This window comes from Ahaetulla prasina, chromosome 2 (assembly GCF_028640845.1).
Source record: "Ahaetulla prasina isolate Xishuangbanna chromosome 2, ASM2864084v1, whole genome shotgun sequence".
Taxonomy (NCBI): Eukaryota; Metazoa; Chordata; class Lepidosauria; order Squamata; family Colubridae; genus Ahaetulla; species Ahaetulla prasina.
The window spans coordinates 238,616,325-238,643,580 of NC_080540.1; the positions used below are offsets into that span (position 1 = coordinate 238,616,325).

The 27,256-nt window shown below is 40.5% G+C and overlaps 1 protein-coding gene across 1 annotated transcript; it reads right to left on the minus strand.

The window, feature by feature from the left end:
- Positions 1-3,971: 3,971 nt before the first annotated feature.
- Positions 3,972-24,986, minus strand: HSD17B3 (hydroxysteroid 17-beta dehydrogenase 3). The gene is made up of 11 exons (XM_058168069.1): positions 24,971-24,986; positions 23,250-23,296; positions 21,521-21,596; positions 15,181-15,288; positions 13,051-13,118; positions 11,345-11,380; positions 8,347-8,381; positions 7,704-7,785; positions 6,559-6,624; positions 6,173-6,322; positions 3,972-4,243 (listed from the first exon to the last, which is right to left on the minus strand). Exons 1-11 carry the CDS (start codon positions 24,984-24,986, stop codon positions 4,148-4,150), a joined length of 780 nt encoding a protein of 259 aa, XP_058024052.1. The 3' UTR covers positions 3,972-4,147.
- Positions 24,987-27,256: the final 2,270 nt, after the last annotated feature.

A 27,256-nucleotide genomic window follows, 5' to 3' on the forward strand; every position in this document is an offset into this window, starting at 1 on the left:
CCAACGACCTGTGCTCTCCCACAGAGTGGGCCTGCTCAGGCTGCCGTCGACCAAACAATGTTGGTTGGCGGCCCCCAGAGGGAGAGCCTTCTCTGTGGCAGCACCGGCCCTTTGGAACGAGTTACCTCCAGGGTTACGCCAACTCCCTGACCTCTGAACCTTCAAGCGGGAATTAAAAACTTTATTATTTAATCGTGCGGGACTAGCCTAAATTTATTTTAAATGTATTTTAATTATAGTTTTTTAATTTTAAAGGATTTTATGTCGGTTTTGACCGTTTTAGTAAATTGGCCAATTAGTATATTCATTTGCACTCGGAGGCTTCAGTTAGTCCAGAATGCAGCTGCGCGGGTGATAGAAGGAGCTACGTGTAGCTCCCATATAACACCGCTCCTGCGCAGACTGCACTGGCTACCTGTGGCCTTTCGAGTGCACTTTAAGGTTTTGGTTACTACCTTTAAAGCGCTCCATGGCTTAGGGCCTGGGTACTTACGGGACCGCCTGCTGTTACCACATGCCTCCCACCGACCCGTACGCTCTCACAGAGAGGGACTTCTCAGGGTGCTGTCCGCCAAGCAATGTCGGCTGGCGGCCCCCAGGGGAAGGTCCTTCTCTGTGGGGGCTCCCACACTCTGGAACAAGCTTCCCCCGGGTTTACGCCAAATACCTGACCTTCGGACCTTCCGCCGCAAACTGAAGACACATCTCTTTATTCGCGCGGGGCTGGCTTAAATTTTATTGATTTTAAATTATCTATTATTAATTTTAATGGGGTTTTAGTTTTATATATTTTAAAGTTTTTTGGGCCAATTATAAAATAAGTTTTTTAATTTGTATTTTAAATTGTATATTGTATTGTTTGTTTTTATTTTTGGCTGTACACCGCCCTGAGTCCTTCGGGAGAAGGGCGGTATAAAAATCGAATAAATAAATAAATAAATAAATAAATTTTAAATGTTTTAAATTTGTTATTTATATTATGTGTACTTTTGTGTTTTTAATATGGCTGTAAACCACCCTGAGTCCTTCGGAAGAAGGGCGGTATAGAAATTGGATTATAAATAAATAAATAAATAAATAAATAAATAAATATCATGCCATGGTATAGTGGTAATGTGTAGCTTTATTCCATGTATGTCTGGGATTAGACCTGTATATATGATGGATCCCATGACACCCACTCAGAGCAGGATATGGATTCAGAAAGGTTTTTCTGGAAGAGTTGAACTATATAACTATGGAAGAATGTACGTGGATGGAATGTTTAATTCAAAAATTGAACAATAATAACCACAAGTCTTCATCTGTTTCTATGTTTCTTAATTCTTTTGATAAAAATTAGCAGATAGCTCTGGAGGTGTTATAAGGTCCATTTCAGGGGTGAAATGCTACTGGTTTGGACCGATTCAGCTGAACTGATAGCGACGGCAGCGCAAGGCTCTGCCCACCCGCCTGGTCATCGTTACTTCCTGGTTTTAACCAGGAAGTAACCTGTTTTTTACCCTCTGTGCATGCACAGAGGGTCTGCGTGCATATGTGATATGTGCGGCATGTGCACTTCTGAACCGGTAGGGAAGGTAAGTAGATGTCACCCCTGGCACATTTCCCATTCTGTAGTATGACAGCACAGAGCCACAGGATTGATCTGAATGACTGTCAATCAATGGCTTCCTTGGTAGTTTCTTGATTTGCTGTTAAACAGACTAGGGCACCACAGTTTATTGTCCATTGATTATGGAATTCTTTAGCATCACTGTATTAACTACAGTTTAATTAAAATTAAAGACATTACTAGTAGCTATCTCTTTTTTCCATTACTGAAAAGTAAGCAGAGTTTTATTTACACTGAAACTCACGCATGAGAACTAATGTTGTTCCTAGTGTAGTCTCAATCAGCATTGACTTTCCCATCTATTTTCATGTTCTAGTTTTATCACATATGTCCAAATCTTGTAAATATCTTGCCAAGAAAGGATTTAGTTGGCTGAACAGATCTTTTATCGAAGAACCCAATACAGAGTACTGATTTTGTGACCCCAAATAAGTATTGACCATTTACTGAAAGATACTGGTTTCCTTGATGTTTGCTCAGAGGAGGAGAAACAGAGGAATGGAGGGGCCAACTATATCTTTAAAGTAGCTACTTTGACCTTCAATGTACCTAACACACTTTGTTTATGTAAGCATTCCCTTACATCTTCACTTGTCAGGATTGCAATAACAGACCAATTAAGGAAAAAAATATGATAGGTGATCTGTGTGTGTATGTGGGCAGTGTAAAAAAGAAATGAGAGAGACCTTGAACATCCCCAGTTCCTTAACAAGTATTCCAATCCAGTCAACCTAGTGAATTATAACCATATATTATCTGGTGAATATTTCTTTTTATCAAGGTCAATTTTTGGGTTGATTCATTCTGAACTCAAGCAGATGCCTTCAGCTGTAGCTTGGTTGAATTACAGAAATTTCAACCAAGATACAGCTGAAGACAACTGTCTGTGTTCAAGAATGAATCAATTCAAAAATAGACATTGATAAAAAGAAATAATGCTAATTCTTTCTCAACAGGTCTGGATATTATCAGTATGTATCTATTCTAATTATCATTCTGTGATCTGGTTGTTTGGGTTTCAGGATAAAAATATGGAAGATACAGAAGCAAAAGAGAAAACAAGTGGCTTATAATCAGCATTTATTAAGCGATAGAAAATGCAGCTGGATCAAAAAATAGAAAGATAGAAGATAGATAGATAGAATTGTATTTAACAATACAGCTTAATTTCTTCTAAAGTGATTTCCATCTATCGTCCCACCATGAGCACAGTGGCACAGTGGTTAGAGTCAGTGGCGAAATGTAAAATTTGTTACTACCAGTACTGTGGGCATGGTTTGTGGGGGGTCATGGGACTGGGTGGGCATGGCCAACTTTTTTTTTTTACTTTTAAAAGCATTTTTTCTACAACCTCTTCGAGAGGTTGTACAAAAAATGCTTTTAAAAAGCTCCTCTGATGATCCCAGCTGACTTGCCTGATTGTCAGAGGCTTTTTTTTCTTTTAAAGGCGAAAAAAAATGCTTTTAAAAGAAAAGGCCTTTTTTTTGCCTTTAAAAGAAAAAAAAGCCTCTGACGATCAGGCAAGTCAGCTGGGATCATCAGAGGAGCCTTTTAAAAGCATTTTTTCTACAACCTCTTTGGCTGAAGAGGTTGTAGAAAAAATGCTTTTACAAGCCTTTGATGATCCCAGCTGAGCCATGCGATCATCAGAGATTTTTTTTTAACTTTTAAAAGCATTTTTTCTTTGGCCGAAAAAATGCTTTTAAAAGTTAAAAAAAGTCTCTGATGATCGCATGGCTCAGCTGGGCATGAAGGGGGGGGGCAGGGATTTTTACTACCGGTTCTCTGAACCACCTGCCGCCATCGCTAACAGATCGGGCGATCCAGTCCAAACTGGGAGCATTTCACCCCTGGTTAGAGTGCAGTTCTATAGGCTACTTCTGCTGTCTGCTGGCTGCCTGCAATTTGGCAGTTCAAATCTCACCAGGCTCAAGGTTGACTCAGCCTTCCATCCTTCTGAGGTGGGTAAAATGGGGACCCAAAATTGTTGGGGGCAATATGCTGACTCTATAAACCACTTAGAGAGGGCTGTAAAGCACTGTAAAGGGGTATATAAGTCTAAGTGCTATTTCTATTGCTATCATTTAAAAAAAAGTATTATCCTTTAGGCTAAATCACTTTATGTACATACAAACAAAATCAAATAATTGACTAAAATTATAAGATAGTCAGCTTTGATTTGAAGATGGGATACATACTAAATATTCATATCCCCATTTGCTCTTGTTTCATATCTAACACACTGAACTTTTTCCTAAAATAATTCTATACAATTATTTCCCACTAAAGCCATTGTGAAAATAAAATCAACTGTATAAATCATGGTTGGAAATATCAGTGCTTAAAAATATGCATCAGCAAATAATGGAAGCAATAAAATGGGTAAACAAAACAGAAATGGATACAAGATTTAAAAAAAAAAAGATACTGAAGGGCTGTTTTCATGCATGTTTCAAAATCTTGCAATTAATCAAGTTGACTGCTGCTATAATTCATACCAGATCCTCAAGTAGGCTCACTGAGGTGGATAAGATGTTATCTTTTAGAATGCTCTGTCATAAGACATATCACAGTTTCTTGTACTTTGTTGTTCTGGAGCAACCAAAAAGGAATACACTGTACAAATCGTGCCTTTATCAAAAGAAGGAGAAGGGGAGAGAGAGAAAAAAAAAAGATTAATTAATTTCACATATGATCTCACACTTCTATAAATTAGAACAACACAAAATTTGGTGCACTATAGCAGGGGTCTCCAACCTTGGTCCCTTTAAGACTTGTGGACTTCAACTTCCAGAGTTCCTCAGCCAACTTTGCTCTGGGAGTTGAAGTCCACAAGTCTTAAAGGGACCAAGGTTGGAGACCCCTGCACTATAGCAAGACTAAGCTAAAGGCATTTTGGGGCCAGAGGCAGAGCTTCAAAGCTGCCATCACAGGCATTGTTATGCATGGCACCCAAATGCAGCCACATTACTGTGGTATATTTAACACCTTTCACTGGCAGTGAAAATACCTTTAACAATACATTGGAAAGCTTGTATTGTTGCTGCACAACATGATTCAGCTCACCTCTCAGCAAGCTTCTAACAGTTGTCTTTCTGGTCCCACTTGTATGTTCTAAGTACAATAGATATTTAAATAACATTGTGCCATCCAGATGTTTTTGATTCCCTTTGCCACAACATCCAAGCAGCACATCAACAATTATGCTGGTTAGAATTTATGGTCATTAAAGTATATCATGTATGGAAGGCAACACTCTGCTTAACGATGCTGCTTAATAACATTGTCAAATAATTTACTAAGACTGTATTACTATTATTCTTCTCTTCCTTACTAGTATCTATCTCTTCCCCTATCTCTTATCACTATAACCATGTTGCTTGTATCTTTCAATTTATATTGTTTTTATTTGTTTCCTAGTATGATTTGATAACTTATTAGTAACCTTGACTATCACTAAGTATTGTATCTTTTTATTCTTGATGAATGTATTTTATTCTCCTTATGTACATTGAGAGCATATACCACAAGACAAATTCTTTGTGTGTCCAATCACACTTGGCCAATAAAGAATTCTATTCTATGCTCTGCTCTGCTCTGCTCTGCTCTGCTATTCTATTCTATCACTGATAGATCCAAGATCTTTCTTTAACCAAAAACACCAGGAATTGTCTGGTTACCAAGAACCTGGAATTTTCTATATGTAAAGGATGTGATGTAAGCTAGAGATCCTTCATCATTATAGTGTTATAAACATTCAGATGCAAATCCATAATCAATATGGATTTGGTGAAGCACCAAAAAGATCTAAAGTTATCTTCAGTATGGCATAATACAAAAACTATTACAAATACTAAAGTATTCTCAATGCACAACCCCAAGTCTTTGCACCATACATGGCTCTCAGCTATTTTACAGCCAATTTAATTTTCAGATTTTTTTTTTAAAAAAAACAGATATAAGAGGCAAGAGTTAAATTTTAAGTCTGTAATAGGATTCTTCACAAATCTCAAAAATTCAATGTGGTATTTGCAGGGCCATATAAAATCATATAATATATGGACAGGCAAGTGGTCTTCTCCTAAGAAGACTAGTTTTGGAGTGTGAATTACTGAAGCTAAAATTAAGGTTAGAGCATCAGGGTCACATATACTGCTAGCTAAAACTCAGAAGAAACTTTTGCAGCTTTTCAGACTAACAATTTTTTTATTAAAAGGCATGAGTTTTCATGACTTACAACCTGCTTCAACAGATGTGATCATAATCAGCTTAGGCCTTTTAATAAAATGCATTAGTTGGGGGGAAAATGCTACCAGATTCTTAATTTTTGGCTACTGTGGACTAACATAGCACTAACTGCTGTCAGAGTAATGTTTCTCAACCATGTCATCTTGAAGAGTTGAAGGCCGCAGTGAGCTGTGGACTTCAACTCCAAGAATTCCCCAGCCAGTCTTGAAGTCCACACATCTTCAAGTTGACAAGGTTGAGAAACATTGTGTTAGAACACTCTATTTTTGCACTCTATTTTTGCAACCTAACTCAAATTCATAACTGGATTACCAAGATTTCATGAGCTAAACATCCAAATGTTTCATCGCCAAATGTAACATATCTCAGTGACTCTTGTGCAAATTCTTCTGCTGTTTTCGTGATGAGATTGGGTTGCTGATGCATGATCATTGGAGTAGAAACAGCAAAGGGAGTCACTGCCTGAAATAAGGAGAAAAATAACAGTCACTGTTTCACATTCCAGAAGATGTTACAAACTGTAACATGTTCATACCTCATTAATGTGCGCGCGCTCGCACACACACACACAAGAGAAAAGGAGTTTTTATAAGCAGGAGGAAAGAAAGCATGATAAAACTTTCCAAAGACCTCAACATGCAATCTCTTCAATTTGATTTGATGCTTATTGCAAAAAGAAAAAAAGAAATGTAAATTACCTGTATCACAATTCCTTTTGACTTATATTCCACTTGAAGTGCTTTGGAAAATGTATATACAAAAGCCTAGGTAGAATTACAGAGAAATCAAGGGACAGTTTTAAAGACTATGACATCGATTGTACATATTCATCAAATTATTTGGTAGATCTAAAACCTGATTTCATTCAAGGCCCTTTTTCAAAATCCTTCCATTTTCCCCCCTTCCTATCACTACCTAGTGCCATTGCTGAATAGTTCTTTCCTACTGAGAATAAAGAAAATTGCACCCACATTCAGTTCAGTTAATTCAGGTATAAAAGATCCTTTGAGACAGGGGTCTCCAACCTTGGCCACTTTTTAAGACTTGTGGACTTCAACTCCCAGCTTCGCTGGCTAAGGAATTCTGGGAGTTGAAGTCCACAAGTCTTAAAGTGGCCAAGGTTGGAGACTCCTGCCTTGAGACATTCACAAAATATATGTCAATTTGGAAAACAGGATTATCCAGAAATCCCAATCACAAGAGAACCGCATATATTCTCTCCATCTAGTGAACTGGGAGTCAATTTATAAGTAACATGTTCAGTTATTCCAAATAAATATTTGAAAAAAGAATAATAATTTAAGAACTAGGACAGATAAACAAGCTTGTTATCATAATAATGGGGAAGAAAGATGAAATGGCTCAAAATAAAACTGACACAGTTTACCCAATTCTCCCCCTCCTGTTTTGGACAAATTATATTCGTTTTCTGGTAACTTTTTTAAAAGTAATTTGGGATTAAAACAAAAATACTTTAGATAAAATTTCTGCCTTTTTGTTGGTCCTGCTTGATTTGTGCTAGCACACTAATAAATAAATGTGTCATGGGCTGATGGGATGTTGTACTATGTTCCTATTTCATCAGTTCATGGGAGAAAACTGGTTTTCCAGTTTTTCTAACATCAGGGCTCTGAATAACCTTTGCAGGGTTCATCACAGTCTTGTAATGGGGACATGTCTGATTTTAGCTTTTAGAAAAGAACATCAGGAACATCGCACAGCTGTTCAGATCTCCCTTTAGGGAAGCCCAACTCCACTATGAAAAGGTATTTTTTTTAGTCTCATAAAACCGATAACAATAGATAAAATCTGAAACACACACACAAAAAAATTCAAGTCATACCTTAGATGCAGAATAGATTGTATATAAAGGACAAGGAAAGGTGCCAATGGCTGATGAAAGGTTAAGAATTAGCCCTTTTTTTCTGAAATGTAAAATGAAAATAACTTTTAGCTATCTTGCATGCACTAAACTAATACGCTTAATCAGGTTTCATAGACTTCGGTACTTACCCAACCTCAATTTTCTTAGATCATTAAAGATTTATGGCATTTCATTGAGCTAACAAGTTTTTACACTCATAAAAGACAAGGACTGCAAAATCTCTGTGTTTCTTTTGATGTCAGGAGAAATCCACAATAAAAAACTGCCATAATGTATATCTTTCAAGGGCAACTTGCAAACTGCTAAAATAACATTAACTAATGGATTCAAATACCTGGTGAATTTGTAGTTCATTAGCAGTTGCAGTTGCTTAATTTACGAGCAGAAAAGAATTGCCATGGAACATTCTTTCTATGATACTGGATGGGTTGCACAAGTTGACCCTGTGATATGGTCTAATATCTGGTTTGCAACTATACAGTACTCTGGAAAAAGGTGTAATTTATGTCAACCCAAATCAGCCCAAAGTTCATTCAAATTGAAAAGCTTCCCTGAAGAGAATAATAAATAAATAAAATTATCATGTGGAAAATTGCTTTACCTTGCCACCATTTGTTTCAAAATGATTCGCGTCATCTAAAAAAAAAAGATAATTAAATGCATCTCATAGCTTGTTTGTGAAAATTCAGCAAAGATTGGCAATATAGTCACTGCAATGCCCTAAACATACGGATGTCCAAAATTAGATATTGACTCTGTGTGTGTGTGTGTGTGTGTGTGTGTGTGTGTGTGTGTGTGTGTGTGTGTGAGAGAGAGAGAGAGAGAGAGAGAGAGAGAGAGAGAGAGAGAGAGAGAGGGAGAGAAAGAGTTTTTTTCTTTCCTTTTGAAATAACATAACATAACATAACATAACATAACATAACATAACATAACATAACATAACATAACATAACATAACATAACATAACATAACATAACATAACATAACATCAGAGTTGGAAGGGACCTTGGAGGCCTTCTAGTCCAACCCCCTGCCCAGGCAGGAAACCCTACACCATCTCAGCCAGATGGTTATCCAACATTTTCTTAAAAATTTCCAGTGTTGGAGCATTCACAACTTCTGAAGGCAAGTCGTTCCACTTATTAATTGTTCTAACGTACTTCACCATCTAAAAACATTCATAGAATTGTTGAGTCAGAAGGTCCCATGAAGGATGTAAATGCAAGCTGAATGCCAAATGCCCAAAATGCAACCACATGGCTGGACTGTGCACAGCAGTCATAACTTCGAGGAAAGGTCATAAGTAGCCTTTTCGAAATTCATTGTAACTTTGACCAGTCATTTAACAGCTGATCATAACTTGAGGACTACTTGTACTCTCATCATTTCAAATGTGCCTCCCATCTTAAAAAAATATGAATTCAAGTAGCAAGAAAACTCTTTTACATCTTGTTAAAGTAAACAAATGAGAAGTGATAGTCAAAGTTTTCCATGAACACTTCCAGATCAGGTTTTTGTTATGCAGCTATTGTCTGCTTATAACATTCAGATTTTCCTCCATATTTTTCTTACTAGAAATAAAAATCAGTTAAATTGAAAAAACAGACTTGCCAATGTGGGAAGGTCCAGTTCCCTATCTCTGTTGAGGCTGCACTGAATGGTATTTTTGGCAATTTGTCAAATTTAAATTCGAAGGGCCTATTTAAAAATGCATACAGCAACCAAAATATTTTGCATCTTTTGTTGGTTTGTTTTTGTTGGTTTGAATCAACAAAAGGGTTTGAACAAATATCAAAGCAGTAACTGTCAGATTATGTTAGGGGGAAAAAAATTGATACCACTTAAAAGATGTTTGAGATAAATTGTAAACATAAATCTTAAGCAGCTTTTCCTGGTAGCTCAGAAGGAAACGTGATAGCAAAGGCTTTAGTATCATATTATTAGATAAAACTGCATAGAACTTATATCAGTTCAAGTTATACTGCTGTCCCAGATTGTTAAGAAAGAAATCATAGTTTTGCCGGGGCAAGAGTCAAGAACTAAATACTAAACCCATTTTGTTTTAAAAAAAACATTGTGAGAAATTGTGTCACTGAAAGTCTATATACTTTCCTACATTGCTTATATCCATGATGGCGAACCTATGGCATGCGTGCCCAAAGTGGCACACGAAGCCATGTCATCCAGTACGTGCAGCCTTGCCTGTTAGTCTTCTGGGTTTCTGGTGTGCATGCATGTGCGATGATCAGCTGTCCTTTGCACGTATGGCAGTGCTGAAAACTGGCCTGGACATGTGTGCTGGACAGCTGATTGACTGGTATGCATGAGCACCAGAACCCGGAAATTTGACTTTTCCGTAGCGTGATCCCTTCGTGTACACGGCAGTGCTGAAAACCAGCCTGTGCATGTGCGCCGGCCAGCTGATTGTCTGTCGTGTCCCCCTCCCCCTCCGACAACCGGGTCTAGGAAGTCCGTATCAAACATGGCAATGAAGCCTCTGCAGCTTTGCCAAATTCCTTCGAGGTTTCTCAGGGCAGGTAGGAGTCCAAATTGTGACTTCAGCAAACTAGATGAGACTTTGCTTGACTCAAGGTTGGAATGCCAAAAGCAGGTCCTTTATATAGGCTGTGGGGTGTGGCTCCATGACTCAGCACTTATCCAGGCCTGCCCCACCCTTCCTTCTGCTGGCATCGCCTCTCAGATCTCCGGAAGTGAGGATCCTCCCACTCTGAATTGTCTTCAGCTGTCTCTACTGTCGGCATCTGGGAAAGGGAGGGGTCAGAGGGAGCAGGTCCGGGTAACTGCACCACTTGGCTGACTTCCTGCTCTGACGGCTGCGTCGAAGGAACACACACAGTATGGGTGAGCTGTATTGGGTTTCTGTTTTCACTCCTTGACTCCTCTCTGGACATGGGGCCAGGGCCAGGGGCTGGAGGCATGATAGGCCGTTCATCTTCATTATCAGACTCGGAGTCTGATAACAGGCCCAGGAGGAAACGGGAGGGACCCGGCTGAGGAGGACGAGGCACAACACTGTCAGGCACGCATGCACACTAGAACCCGGAAGTTCAGCTTTTCCGGAGTGTGGTCCCGACGTTTCCACACAATCTTTTTGGCACTCAGTGCCGAAAAGCTTCGCCATCACTGGTCTATAGCTAAATGATAAGCAAGGACACTAATATACCTGTTTTCACATATTTACCACTAAAATTCTTTTGATTGTATGATGTGATGGGAAAGTAAAACTGATATGTCCAGCTTTAGAAATTTTTTGTTTTGCTATCATGCACTAGCCATATTCAGTTTTAGCTCGCCTAGGTGGTTACCCATTCTGATGTCATGTTTCAACATCCAAAGAGGAAGGGAATCAGCATAAAGGCGAAGTGGAGGAGCAGAAAACTCTGCAAATGATAGAACCGAAGGAGAAGAGTTGTGTAAGTACCATCCTTCGTCTGTGGGGTGACAAAGAGTTGCAACCCAGCAACTTGTGGAAGGCCAGATGTTGTCAATGTCTGGGTTTCTTTGCATTCAGTTCAAATGTCATACCTTACTTTTTGGCAAACAAACATAAAGAGCTGTTCTGGTCTGTAATACATACCTTAGTGACAGACATGATGTTGCAGTTAACAAGGTCCTGTTGAAAATAATAAATGGGTTACATGGCAGTTGTGCTGATTTGAAGAAAACAACATGCTCAGAAAATTCAGTTTGACCTCAATTTCTAGAATGAGATGTTTAAAAATCTGTTCCCACCAGGGCTGCATGAGCCTTCCTATTAATTTGCTTATATAGGATAAGCCAACATTATTCAGCAAGATGGCTTGTATGTAGCACAAATCAATCTTCCCCAACCTAACATTTTTCCTTTCTATAATAAACATCTTGACTGCCTACAATCCAAAACAACCATTTTTGTGATGTTCCATTACACTTCCTCAAATATCCAATTGTGTCCAGAAATGCATGTTTGGTTCTAGTCAAAATGTCAGACAAGAACAAGCAGACCCACACATCCAGAGTTCAAGGTAACTACTTTATTATGCTCTGCCTATAATACAGGAATCTCCCCAGACTAGAAGCCTTCTCTTGGGAACAAATACTGTATTTTTCAGAGTATAAGATAATAATAATAATAATAATAATAATAATAATAATAATAATAATAATAATAATAATAATAATAATAATAATAATAATAATAATAATAATAATATTTTAATTTAATTTAATTTAATTTAAGATGCTCCTTTTTCCCACCTAAAAGGGGGTGAAAATTTGGGTGTGTCTTATACAATTATAGTGTATCTTATAGCCCCTCCCACACACTGGCCCCCACCCTTTGGCCTCTGCCTTCCAGCAATTTACCTCCTTGCAGCAAGCAGCAAGAAGAAACAGCCCATTTCAGCTTCAGCACAGCCTAATTAGCACAAGTTGATTGTCCATTGGATCGGCCTCCCGACTCTCAGCTGTTTCAGGCTGCAGGGATTGCCATTGCCTATTGCTGCATGGGCCTCTGCTGCTTGCTGCAAGGAGGTAAATTGCTGGGAGCAGGGTTTTTTTTTCTTGTGCTAATCAAGCTATGCTGAAAATGAAAATTAAAGTAAAGCAGGCTGTTTGCTGTTTGCTGCAATGAGACAAAATTGCTGGGAGTCAGAGGCAGATTTCTTTCTCTTGTTTTTCTCACCAAAAAAGGTAGGTGCGTCTTATAGTCCGGTGCATCTTATACTCCGAAAAATACGGTAGGTAAAGCTCCAAGGAAATTAGTGGAAGTCAGTCCTAGCCTTTTGGCATTGGTATAGTGAATCCAGGCTTACTCTGCACTTGAACTTTCCTCCCTGTCAGGTTGAGTGCTTCCTGACACAAAACTTCATTAAAAAATAATTCAAATGTGAATCAAGGTTCAATCAAATTTAGAAAACTTGATTATTGGCTACCTATTTACTTCAACAAAACTTAGTCCCGTATTCTAGAGAATATGGGAGATAATCAGGATTTTAGAGAATATGTGAGGTGATTACAATAGAAATGTACAAAAGCTATTGCCTGAAACATTCTTTAAGTCCTGATAAACAAGGTAATATTTGGGAAGAGGCTCAACTTTGAATGCTGGAGTATAAGAAGGAGGGGTAGAAAAGCACAGTTGAGCTTACAATACTCTGCGTTATAGCTCAACTCAATAAAGTATAATTTTATGGTCCCTATGGAGTTGATTCTCTGGTCTGTTCTACCTAGTGTGGCTGATAGTATATTTTATGTGAAAAAAACAAATACACAATCTTATTACTATTATAGAAGAACTCTTACCTCATCTTTGTCTGGAATATTAAGAAAATGGCACGGAAAGCGATTAGGTAGCATTCCAACGTTGTTAACTAATAAAAAATGGGATGGGGGAAAAGCAAATTAGAATCATGAAGTACAGTGGAAACATTAGGGCCTCTGGATCCCATGCAGCCCAAAATCCTACTCTTTTGGTCTCTTGATCTCCCGCCTCCTAAGTTGTATTGGCATTTTTAGAAGGAAAAGCTTTTTCTCTGCTGAAAAGCAAAAAAGAGAGAGACCAAGCCATTGTCTTTTTTGATTAAATAACCAGCTCCCTATAATAGGTTCCCACCCTTGACTGAAGATGCTTTTTTCTAAAGATAACTTCAAAAATAACAGCTAACATCAAAAACATCATCAAAAAAGGACAACAAAGAATGTTCTTTCTGTGCCAACTCAGAAAGCTCAAACTGCCCAAGGAGCTGATGATCCAGTTCTACAGAGGAATTATTGAGTCTGTCATTTGCACCTCTATAACTGTCTGGTTCGGTTCTGCAACCCAACAAGAAAGACACAGACTTCAGAGGATAATTAGAACTGCAGAAAAAATAATTGCTACCAACCTGCCTTCCACTGAGGACCTGTATACTGCACGAATCAAGAAGAGGGCTGTGAAAATATTTACAGATCCCTCACATCCTGGATATAAACTGTTTCAACTCCTACCCTCAAAACGATGCTATAGAGCACTGCACACCAGAACAACTAGACACAAGAACAATTTTTTCCCGAAGGCCATCACTCTGCTAAACAAATAATTTCCTCAACACTGTCAAACTATTTACTAAATCTACACTACTATTAATCTTCTCATCGTTCCCATCACCAATCTCTTTCCGCTTATGACTGTATGACTGTAACTTTTGTTGCTTATCATTAAGTGTTAAATTATACCCTATGACCATCATTTGTGTTGTAAATGTTAAATGTTGTACCTTGATAAAGGTATCTTTTCTTTTATGTACACTGAGAGCATATGCACCAAAACAAATTCCTTGTGTGTCCAACCACACTTGGCCAATAAATTCTATTCTATTCTATTCTATTCTATTCTATTCTATTCTATTCTATTCTATTCTATTCTATTCTAAAGATAGAGAATACACAGAATCCATTCAGATAAACATGATTATTGACTGTTGTTTTCTAATAACACTAATGTCAGATCAACTGTCTCTGTCTGATGAAGACAATTTAACGGTATGTAAATTTAAAGGATGCAAGAAGAGAAACTATCACACACAATGTTTTGCTGAGTAATTTATTGGGATGCTTTTCAGCCATGATTCAGGCTGAGCTATAGTACCAAGCAGCATTGGTAGCATATGTGAACAACTTTTGGAGGGCTCTGGATGTGGGTGATGCAGTCTTTTTGGTTCTTCTGGATCACTGAGTGGCTTTTGATACTATTGACCTTGTTGAACTGGCTCCAGGAACTGGAGTGGAGAACACATTCTGCAGTGATTCTCTTTTCTCTGTGGTCAGTAGCAGTCAATGCTAGTGGGGGAGGAGGGGTCCAATCCTGAACCCTTATTATGTGGGGTATTTAATGACACATTTAAAGTCTCTCTTTCTTCCTATCTAATTTATGAGAAGCAACTGGGAGAGGTCATTCATCGACATGGGATTTGGTATCAGTAAGCTGATGTGTGAGTGATACCCAATTATATATTTCTACCCCATGCTAGGCAAGTGATGCTCATCAGATGCTGACTTAATGCCTGGAGGTTGTAAGGCCTTCGATAGGAAGAAGCTGGCTGTGACTCAGTCTTAGCAATGTGCAGTGCTTGTGGGATTTTGGTCCATCAGGGTCAGAAGAACAGAGACTTCTGACTCTGGATAGGCAACACTCTCGTGTACAGGGAAAAGGTAAAAAGGGCATCTGTCAAAAATTGTTTGTATTAGTATCCCCAACCAAAGTAGAGGTTAAAAATCAAATTCTTTTAGCTTATCACTGGTTGCTTTTATTGATGGATGACTTTAAAAAAAAACCTTACCAGAGTTTTAATGTTCAGAAAAATGGTTACATTTAACTAATTCATAAAAAGGAATACCACTTTGAACCAGTTTAACTTCTGGTGACTTCATTTTTCTACTCTTCGTTTAACTTACCCAAAATTCCAATTTCTAATCCTTGAAGATTTTCTTCAATGTTTTCATATATGTCACTTTTTGTGAAGTCAGCTTGTATGATTTTCACAGTTCTTTTAGTCGTTTGTTCTGCGTGGAGGAAAAGGAGGGGGTTTTATATTAATTTATTTTCCCCCTATAATTGTATTAAGTTTAAATAAATTAAATCTATGAGCACATCAAAGCAAGGACTTTACCTGGAATATTATCCATTTAAATATATTTGGAGCCAGTTTGCTGCTTATGAGAATGGCAGAATCACTGGAAAACAGTTACTATATGACTTAATATCAGATATTCAATTAATTCATACCTAGTGCTGGAAGTCACACAATGAAAAAGAAGCAGCTTCCAAAATTTATTGTAATTTTTACTAAAATGTTATTTTAGCAAAAACTAAACAAATTTTGTTTACCTTAGATATTAACAGATGAATTACCATACAAGCTTTAGTATTAATAAATGTTGGTCAAATCCTTAGTAAGCAAGGTACAAAGTGATCATATGTGTTATGTATCTTTAAATATTTTGGCGGGAAACAAGCACGTTACTGATTGGTTGAAGCCGCCGGTTAAACAGTATATAAAGGGTTGTTTTTCCCCAGCTTGCTGCTGGGTTCACCATATATTAAAGAGCTGTTGTCACTACCCTGGTCTCCAGCCTCGTTACTTCCCGAACTTAACACTGGCGACGAAGGTGGGATTTCGAGGCTAAGGAGCACCAGAACCGAGCTGAAGCACGAAAGAACCGAACCCAGCAAACACAGGGCAGAAAAGCGGAGATGGCCAGTTACACTCCGCCCGCACCGTTTGACCCGGCTAGAGAGAAATGGGGAACGTATATGACCCGTTTCGAAAGCTTTCTAGAAGCCAACGAACTGCAAGGAGTTCCAGACAACCGCAAAAGGGCATACTTCTTGAGCCACTGCGGTCCCGAGGTCATCGACATCGCGGAAGCCCTGGCAGAGCCAACGCCGATACAATCGGTATCGTGGCAAACTCTGCAAACCCTGCTAAAAAACCATTTCACGCCAATGCCGTCCAAATACGTGCGGCGTTTTGAATTTGGAGAGCGCCGACAGCTAGAGGGCGAATCCATCGGCGACTACATGGCCGCCCTGCGGAAAGCCTCCAAAGACTGTGGGTACCGAGACCTGGATGAGGTGCTGCTGGAGCAACTCATCAGGGGGGTCCGAGACATGCGATTGCGGAGGCGGCTGCTATCGAAAAGCAATCTGACGCTGGCAAACGCCCTGGACGAAGCCAGAGCGCATGAAATGTCCACCCAAGCGGCGGAGACATTGCAAAAGCCTCTCACACCAAAGGCGAGCTCAAAGTCAACCCCGGTGCACCAAGAAGAGATCCAGACCGAATCCGACGGAGAGGATGAGGAAGGGGTCTGCCGAACCGAGAAACGCGGCAAAGAGGACCGGGACGAATGCGGAAGTTGCGGAGGCCAACACCAGCGCCAACGCTGCAAGTTTAAGGACGCAACATGTCGGCGGTGCGAGAAGAAAGGGCACCTAGCTCAAGTCTGTCGAGCTCCCCAACCTTCCCACCGAAAATTCAAATCGGCCAATCAGAGCGCGGGATCGGCAAGGCGACCCGCGATTGGCTCAAACAAAAAAGGCGCGGATTCGAACCAAACGACTGTGGTCATAGGCCGCGCCTCAACCCGAGTGGAGAAGAAGATCTTCACCAAACCCAAAATAGAAGGAGTACGGTGCCGACTCGAAGTGGACACCGGGTCAGCAATCACCATCATGTCCTGGGACACTTTGGCGAAGTCACTGCCATCAGTCGTGAAGCGCCACCTGCAAACACAAAGGCTACGAGTCCACGACTACCAAGGGAATCGAATCCCTGTTCGAGGGACCACCTCTGTCCGAGTCGAGTACGGACCACACAAGAAGACCCTGCCCATCACGATCGTCGAAGGGACCCTACCTAGCTTGTTGGGACTAGACTGGTTTCGCGCACTGGGCATGGGCGTGACTGGCATCTACAGAAGTGACTGTAACCTGAAAGACATACTCATGAATGAGTTCGAAGATGTCTTCAAGGACTGCCTGGGCAAGTACAAGGGGACCCCTATTTCCTTCAATTTAGACCCCCAGGTAGCCCCCATTAGGTTAAAGGCAAGGAGAGTCCCTTTTGCCCTCAAACCTAAAATTGACAAGGAGCTAGATAAGCTCATAAATCAGGGGATTTTGGTGCCAGTCGATCACGCAAAGTGGGAGACGCCAATCGTCACCCCAGTAAAACCAGATGGGTCAATTAGAATCTGCGCTGACTACAAGGCGACGCTAAACAAAGCCTTACAGAAAAGCGTTTACCCGGTTCCCGTGGTGCAACACTTGCTGCACTCCTTGGGGCAAGGGCAAGTCTTTGCAAAGTTAGACTTGGCCCAAGCCTACCAGCAACTGCCCGTAGACGCCAACACAGCCGAAGCCCAAACGATTGTAACTCACAGGGGTGCATTCAAGTGTACCCGATTACAATTTGGGGTGAGTGTGGCACCGGGGCTGTTCCAAAACTTAATGGAACGACTTCTGCAAGGGCTCCCAGGGGTAGTTCCCTACTTCGATGATGTATTGATATCAGCCGAAAACGTAGAGGAATTGGGGGAGCGTTTGAGAAAGGTTCTGGGCATTTTCCGGTCAGCCGGACTAAAGGTTAAAGTGAACAAATGCCAGATAGGGGTAGAATCCGTCGAATTCTTGGGCTACCGAATAGACAAGAAAGGAATTCACCCCACTGAGAGCAAGGTCAAGGCAATCAAAAAGGCTCCAGCGCCCAAAAACAAAACAGAGCTACAGGCATTCCTGGGGCTAGTGAATTTTTACGCGGTTTTTTTAAAAAACAAAGCGACCGTTGCTGAACCGCTGCATAAGCTTCTAGGAAAAAATACTGTTTGGTCTTGGGGAAAGTCGGAAAGTAGGGCTTTCGAAGCAGTAAAAAACCTGCTCTCGAGCGATAGCCTGCTCATCCAATATCATAGCTCATTGCCCTTAGTGCTGGTTTGCGATGCCTCCCTTACGGGGTGGGGCTGTGCTCAGCCACAGACTTGCAAACGGCACAGAAGCCCCTATAGCCTTCTACTCCAGAACGATGTCCTCCACAGAGAGGAACCATAGCCAGTTAGATAAGGAAGCGCTAGCAATTGTGTCAGGGGTAAAAAAATTTCACGAATATGTTTTTGGGTGAGACTTTGAAATTGTGACTGACCACAGACCGCTGTTAGGAATACTGGCTGGCGATCACCAACGCCTGTGGCACTTTCGCCACGATTGACCCGATGGACTATTTTCTTAGCCGCTTATTCCTACAAGCTGCAGCATCGACCGGGAAAAGAAGTGGGGCATGCGGACGCGTTAAGCAGATGCCCACTGCCAGGGGCGATCGAAGACCCCACTCCGGGGACGCCCATCCTGCTGATTGACTCTTTGGACTCTGGCCCAGTCACATCTAAGGAAGTGGCTCGGGCATCATACCGGGACATTATGCTAAGGACTGTACTCGGTTGGGTACAAAGAGGGTGGCCCGCTGCGCCGGGCGAACGGTTTAAGGAATTTGTAAAAAAACGTGAGGAGCTCTCGGCTCAAGGGGGGTGCCTGCTATGGGGTGATCGAGTGGTAATCCCGGAGAAATTGAGGGGAAGGGTATTGGACCTCCTCCACGAGGGTCACCCAGGGATCGTAAGGATGAAGGGGCTAGCAAGAAGCTATGTGTGGTGGCCACTCATGGACGCAGAGATTGCTGAGAGGGTAGGAAAATGCCAGGCTTGCCAAGAGTCCAGACCTCTACCCCCAACGGCCCCAGTCAGGGAATGGGAAAAACCCCAAGGGCCCTGGTCGAGAATCCACATTGATTTTGCTGGCCCTTTCCACGGCCAAACCTTCCTAGTGGTTGTCGACGCTTTCTCTAAATGGTTGGAGATCATACTCATGAAATCCACGACAGCCGAGGCAGTAATCGCAGCCCTGCGCCACCTATTCGCAACCCACGGGTTGCCTGACACGCTGGTATCCGACAACGGCCCGCAATTCACGGCAGCCCAGTTTGAGGAATACTTGGCAGAGGAGGGCATCCGACATGCCCTCTCTGCGCCTTTCCACCCTGCGTCGAATGGCCTTGCAGAGCGTTCCGTCCGGAGCGCTAAGGAGGCATTGTCCAAGCTTAAGCCAGGTGACTGGCAAACAAAGATAGATTTCTTTCTGGCCGTTCAGCATAGAACCCCAAGCACGGCTACAGGCAGAAGCCCAGCCGAATTATTGATGGGACGGAAACTCCGGTGCCCACTTGACCGTTTGAATCCCCATTACACACCAGAGGGTTACAAGGGGGAACTAGAAAAAATGAGAGAAATGGGCATAGGCGACCGAGTGTGGGCCCGCAACTATGGGGACGGCCCAAGTTGGCTAGCAGGGCAAATCATAAAAGCAACCGGTCCAAAATCATACTTGGTTGAGTTAAAAGACAACCGAGTATGGAGGCGCCACATAGATCAGATAAGGAAACGACTAGCTGAACAACCCGAGCTAAATGAGACAGATCATGACCACTCATTATTTGATCCCACAGCTGACCATAACCCGGGGGAGGCGCAAGACTTAGCTGAGGTCCCGGAGGTCCAGCGACGCCATCAGGTTCCCGATGGAAACAGCAGGGAAAATTCAAAAAGTAATCCAGGGCCGGATGGCCAAGAAAAAGAGTCTGCAAGTAATCCAGGGCCCGATGGCCTAGAGGAAGAGCTGGGAGGAGAAAACAGCCCCTCCGACCAGCTCAAAACACCACCCAGGACTGAACCGCGCAGGTCCGAAAGAATTAGGAGACGCCCAGGTTATTTGCGTGACTACGTCGAAAAATAACATGTAAATAATATGTAAATAGTGGTAAAGTGTTTTCTGGGAGGGGAGGAGTGTTATGTATCTTTAAATATTTTGGCGGGAAACAAGCACGTTACTGATTGGTTGAAGCCGCCGGTTAAACAGTATATAAAGGGTTGTTTTTCCCCAGCTTGCTGCTGGGTTCACCATATATTAAAGAGCTGTTGTCACTACCCTGGTCTCCAGCCTCGTTACTTCCCGAACTTAACAATATGTTATGCCAATTTTTGTCTGCCAGCAGTTTATGGTGTTTTGCTATTAGAGTCAGTAGCATTTTCTTGAGAAAGATAGAGTGAATCATAAGACAAGATTACTTCTACTGTTGTTGCAAAGTTTCTTTAATTGATGACATGTTAGTTCAATAAAAATAGCTTTAGAACAATATAATGCATTATTTTGATCTATTGATCACAATGACATTTGAAACATAATACATGTAGTTCTCACTTTCTGAGTCAAATTTGTTCAGTGACTGAAATTACAATGGTGCTGAAAAAAATGATTTGTGACCTGGCCTCAAAGTTGCAGCTGCCACAATGTCCCTGCAGTCACCTGATCACAATTCTGGCAATTGGCACACATTTACAATGATCACATTACCTCACAGTCATGTGATCACCATTTGCTTCCATCAAGCAAATGCTTCCATCAAGCAAAGTCAATAGGGAAACCAGCAGGAAGTTGCAAATTGGGGTCAAGTGATGTTGCACTTAACCCACAGTGATTCACTTAATGAACTGCTTGTCCAGTGGTGAAATGCTACCGGTTTGCACCAGTTCAGGCAAACCGGTAGTGATAAAAACTACCGGTTCGGGTGAACCAGTAGTAAAAAAAAAGCTAACGGTTCCTCTGAACCAGTATTTCCGACGATCAGCTTTGCCGCACAATTTAAAATAGTTAAAAAGCAGGAAATCCTACTTTCTAGTGAATTTAAATTGCGTGGCACAGCTGTTCCCCCCCCGCTGTTCTATTTACCTTTCCAAGCCTCCTTTTTCTATGCGAAGTGCGCATTTGGTGCGCACCGCGCACGTGTGGCCAGCAAACTGGTGGCAAACCGGTTCAGTTTTTGCCACTGTGCTAGTCCCAACTGCAGATTGAATGGGAGGATAACTTGTACAGGAAGCCATGACGGTTCATTTAAAAACTAAAATAAAATTCCACAATTGCACTTTATTTGAATTTAACAGAATTAAGTCTGGCACCCCTACCAAGGCATTATTCTAGAACTTAAAGCGTTCTGCATGCAATATTAAACCAGAGTTCTTTCTCTCTGTTCCCTTCCTCTAAATGTAACATTCAGTCTGGTTAGTTTTGAAGGCTTTCTCATTGTTTTGTATCATTTTTGCTTCACTCTAATGAAGAATTCTTCTGCTGTAAGGCTACAGTGTGAACATGAGACATATTGGGCAAAGTTTCTTCTTTTTAGAAACTTACCAATTTCCAAGGCTACCTTCTCCAAGTTTTTGAATGACCGACTTATGAGAACCACATTTAACCCATGCTTGGCAAGCTGAAAAACAAAGTTTAGCAATATTTAAAATTTTATGCTGAATTAATGGAGCATCTCCTATGTGGAAAAGCGTACTTAAATGCTGTAAACCCAGTCTCACTATTTAGAAGAATTGAGAATGGGTGGTTGGTAGTGTGTCTTCACATATTTACTGTTTAAAATTTAATACATTCTCTTTATATGATTTCATGGAGAAAATGGTTTCTAGAAGTCAGAAATATTTTTGCACATAAACAATTAATCAATCTTTGTATGACTGTGTTACAAAAATGATCTCTGCTCTGTAAATTAGAATATCCAAGACTATATATATTATAGTCTCAAATACTCAAATACAAATACTCACATACTCAAATATTCTACAAATACTCAAAACATTTTGTGTTTTACCTTTAAATTTTTTTAAAGCTATTTTCTTTCCTGGTTTAAAAATATGGTGTCATAAAATTTAGTATTAGATCTATGAAGGAAGCAGATTGAGTTTTCACTGGTTTGTTGTTTGATGTGATCCATCACACATAGGTCTCAACTTCCTTCAGCTGGAATGGCAATATTCTGTGTAAACAGGTGGCTTTCATCTCACCCCCTGGAATCTGATGCCATGGAAAGCATCTGATGATACTATCAATTTATTAACAAAGAACTCAGTTCACTTCCTGGATTTGAAGCCATGCTTTGTAATGTCCACAGAAATCTTTATCATGCAGAACACAGTCTGTTTGTATCAAGTTGTTCCGAACCCAGATAATTATTGTAGGCAATGGATTGTCCCTGTATTAAAGTATTTTTTAAAGTATCTTTTGTATTCCTGTTCTTATGCAAGTGAGGGATATGATGGCTCAATGATTAAAGACCCTGAGCTTGAAACCCAGGTTCAAGACCCAGGTGCTGCGTAACAGGGTGAGCTCCCATTCCTGCCCCAGCTCCCACCTAGCAGTTCAAAAGCATGCAAATGTGTGTAGATTAACACCACTTTGGTGAGAAGACAACAGCATTCTATGCACCTTTGGCACATAGCCATGCTGGCCACATGACCATGGAAATTGTCTTCAGACAATGCTGGCCAAGAAATGGAGGTGAGCACTGTGCCCTAAAGTCAGACATGATTCGACAGGGAAACCTTTACCTTTTACTCTGATGCAAATTGACGGAAAAGAAATTAGTCTTTATAAAAGAATCCAATGCAAATGGAAATTTAGATCAATTCTCATGGTTGGGGCAGGGTCAGTTTATGTTGTCCTTCAGCAGTGTGGTTGAATGGCAAATCTTTCACTCTGCCACCATCCTGCCAGTGAACTGTAGCCTCCCCTGTTCTCAGATGTCAATTAAATCCAAAGAAAAAGATAACTTATTTTTTTCTACCACTCAGGTTCATGCATGGGTATGTTCCAGAGTGGTAGACAGATTGGTGGAATGACATATAAACACAAATACCATTTTGGCTACCCCCTTGTAACTATAACATTAGCATTCCATCAATGAAGTAAAAAACAACAACCTGACACCTCTTTTGCAAGGAAAAAAAAATATTTCAAGAAGTTGGAAGATGAATTTTGGCACAGTATTAATGATAAACTATTTACAAAGCATATAAGAATATATTCTAAGCTATCTGAGCCCAGAATATTTAGTCATGAAATACATATTTGCTACCTCCAAGGAGTAGGCTCTTCCAATTCCATCTCCTGCTCCAGTGACCACTAAAAAAAAAAAGAATATAATCTTTAAATATCTTACTCCCTTTATATATCTTAATATGTATATATTTCCCTCACTTTCATCTTCAGAGGTAAGACAGGTAGGGGCCTAGAAAATGCATTTGACCTAATTTATATTAGAACAGAGTTTTTAAAATTAGTTTTGAAACAGTATGTAAAGCAGCAAATGGGGAATTTGGGGATTTGGTTTTATAATATGCATCAATCAAATTGCTTGTCTAAAATCTCTTTAAATTGCAGCCAAGGCTATACCTGCTGGAAAGTGGAAAAATGAAGTTAGATTATTCAAAAGGTTGTATTTTAAGAGAGTTTGAAAATAAAGGCAGACATTGTCTTAAAAGTAGTAAAAGTCTGAATACCAGAAGTCAGAAGAAAGTAAATTATTTCTTAATTTCTTGGACCCTGCTTTAGGAAGATATGGTCTCAGTAAAATTCATTGAAAATTCTTCACCTGGATGTGATAACAGATCTAAGCTAGAAGCTATACAATACTATGGAAATTCAGTGCATAATTAAGAAAATATTGTTTATAGAAAATATGGGAATAAAGTATCCAATCATGATATATCTAAAGGTAAAAATCTGTCCTTTTTCACTGAAAAATAAATATTGGTGAATTCGAGTGGATTTTATATAGACATAGGAAATAACATCTTTACAAATGCTCTAATTTTTCTTAATTCCTGAACATCAGAACTTCATGCTTTCAATAAGACTTGATCCTAGAAGCGGACACTTAGGACTGCAAATTAATTTCGCAGTGCTTATATTGCTTATATCTGTTTCCTGCCAAGAGGTGTTTTTTTTTTTTTTGCAATGATGTTGTAGCACAGTTTCATACAAAAATACCCCTGTAGAAAATTGTAAGAGATTAGGGGGGGAAAAAAACCTGGGGCAGTTCAGCAATCATAAGCCTAGTATGGTTGTGATACAAGCCTACCAAGTTCTAATAAGATAAGTTGTTTGTTTGGTTTTTTCTGCTGAAGATACTTGTAGATTCCAAATGAGAAATTAAAAAAAAAACCCACTTAGTGGTTCTCAATCTTTTATGTCTTCTGATCCAATCCTTCTCCCTCTACCAAAGAATGTAAATCCCATCAAGAATCTCTTCCCAGGAATGGCAATTACTGTATATGTTTACAGATGATCTTAGATGCTTATCATTAATGGTTAAAATTCCAGTTTATTCTGTGATGCATCCCACCAGTAAAGAATTACAGCCCAGAAAAGAGAAAATTTATTTGCATCTACAAAATGAGGACAGAATCATCCTGGAATAAAAATATATACACACACACGCACAAAATAGCAATTGCATTCCTGAAAAGCAAAACATTTAGTTAGTATTAAAAATATTATGAGATTGCATAACACAAACAAATAGCCAGTTGGATTCCAAGCCATTACTTGCTCATTTTAAACGTTTTCCAAATAAAGGGAAATCATTTTCTATGCGCTGTAGTTAAAAAAAAAGAAAATGAAAGGAACCCTGTAGCAATGCATTAGAACAATGAAACAAGTTCCTATCTCTCTCCTGAATTCTCCAGGCTTTCAGAGATAAACCATATGCAAAATTGACTTTCTAGCACTGAGCTAGAAATACCTAATATCTTTCCCCTCCACATTGGCATATAAGAATAACAAAGGTGCCTTTACCTGCCCATTCTCCCATTGAACGAAAATAAGATGGAGGCAAAATATTCCATATGTAAGGAAGAAAATACTTCAAAAACCAAATGCACTTGAGCAGGAAAATGGAACAACAGATGCCTCCAAAGAGAGCAAGCAGTGGCTGGAATTCATCCATGAGAGAAACTGATAAAAGGAGAGAGTGGACAAGTGCTGAAACAGTCCTCGCTTTTGTCCAACCTACAACTACTTTGAAAGCTGGGCTGGCAGAAGAGAAATAAATATACCCAATCACAACTTCTGAAGTCATTTTAATCTTGTTCCATGGATTACACTCAGAATAATAACAAAATGATGTCTTCATCCTGATATGTAACAGTATAGCAGAAAAACAAGCCAAAACATGAATTCCAGAGCCAAGTTGATACTTTTCCTTTTTTATAAAAATTACACAATGTTTGGGCTTCTTGAGATGAGCTCACTCCTAATACATGTAAGCTGCCATGATGTCACCATGTAAGCTGCCATGATGGTGATGATCTGGTGTCTCAATTAGTTACTGAGGGTCACTGTTATCTCGTTTATAAATTCACTAACCCTATAGAATAGAATAGAATAGAATAGAATAGAATAGAATAGAATAGAATAGAATAGAATAGAATAGAATAGAATAATAATATTAATAATAATAATAATAATAATAATTTATTTTTTATACCGCCCTTCTCCCGAAGGACTCAGGGCAGTGAACAGCCAAGTAAAAACAATACAATATACTACAATAAAAACTATTTAAAAAACTTATTCAATGTGGCCTAAATTTAGATATAAAATACATAATATAAAATAACCCCATTTAAAAACGAATTAAAAACCCCTATCAAGCCAGTCCTGCTCGGAAGAATAGGTACGTCTTCAGCTCGCAGCGAAAAGTCCGGAGGTCAGGAAGTTGTCGAAGTCCTGGGGGAAGCTCGTTCCAGAGGGTAGGTGCCCCCACAGAGAAGGCTCTCCCCCTGGGGGTCACCAGCCGATACTGTTTGGCTGACGGCACCCTGAGGAGACCCTCTCTATGGGAGCGTACCGGTCAGTGGGAGGCATGTAGTAGCAGAAGGCGGTCCCGAAGATATCCCGGTCCTATGCCATGGAGCGCTTTAAAGGTGATAACCAACACCTTGAAGTGCACCCGGAAGACCACAGGTAGCCAGTGCAGCCTGCGCAGGATTGGTGTTATATGGGAGCCACGAGTGGCTCCCTCTATCACCCGCGCAGCTGCATTCTGGACCAACTGAAGCCTCCGGGTGCTCCTCAAGGGGAGCCCCATGTAGAGAGCATTGCAGTAGTCCAGGCGAGAAGTGACGAGGGCGTGAGTGACTGTGCATAAGGCATCCTGGTCTAGAAAGGGGCGCAACTGGCGGACCAGGCGAACCTGGTAAAAAGCTCTCCTGGAGACGGTCGCCAAATGATCTTCAAAGGACAACCATTCATCCAGGAGAACACCCAGATTGCGCACCCTCTCCACTGGGGCCAATAATTTGCCTCCAACAGTCAGCCGTGGTTGCAGCTGGCTGTACCGGGATGCCAGCATCCACAGCCACTCAGTCTTGGAGGGGTTGAGCTTGAGCCTGTTTCTCCCCATCCAGACCCACACGGCTTCCAAACACCGAGACAGCATTTCAACAGCTTCATTGGGGTGGTCAGGGGTGGAAATGTACAGCTGGGTGTCATCCGCGTACAGTTGATAACTCACCCCAAAACCACTGATGACCTCACCCAACGGCTTCATATAGATGTTGAACAGGAGAGGCGAGAGAACTGACCCCTGTGGCACCCCACAAAGGAGGCGCCTCGAGGTCGATCTCTGCCCCCCTGCCAACACCGTCTGCAATCGGTCGGAGAGATAGGACGAGAACCACCAAAACACGGTGCCTCCCGCTTCTAAACTCCTAAATAGAATAGAATAGAATTCTTTATTGGCCAAGTGTGATTGGACACACAAGGAATTTGTCTTAAGATTTTTATATTTCATCACTGAATTTGCTGTTGTTTCTGGCAGCATCATTTAGTGGATTCACAGAGCAACCTTCTGTTCAAGAATAACTCCCATTAAATACATTAGATAGCAAATATAGGATTGCAATCTATACCTTTCCTTCAAATGGAAAGGTAAGTAGCATTACTATTACTACTAATATTACTACAACTATCACTGAGGATGACCAGCCAAAAGGACAGAGTTCAGAAGGAGCACAGTAAAGAATATGAATTTGTTTACAGCTATTTCTGAATGTGTACAGAGAAGCGCAGGAATGTTTG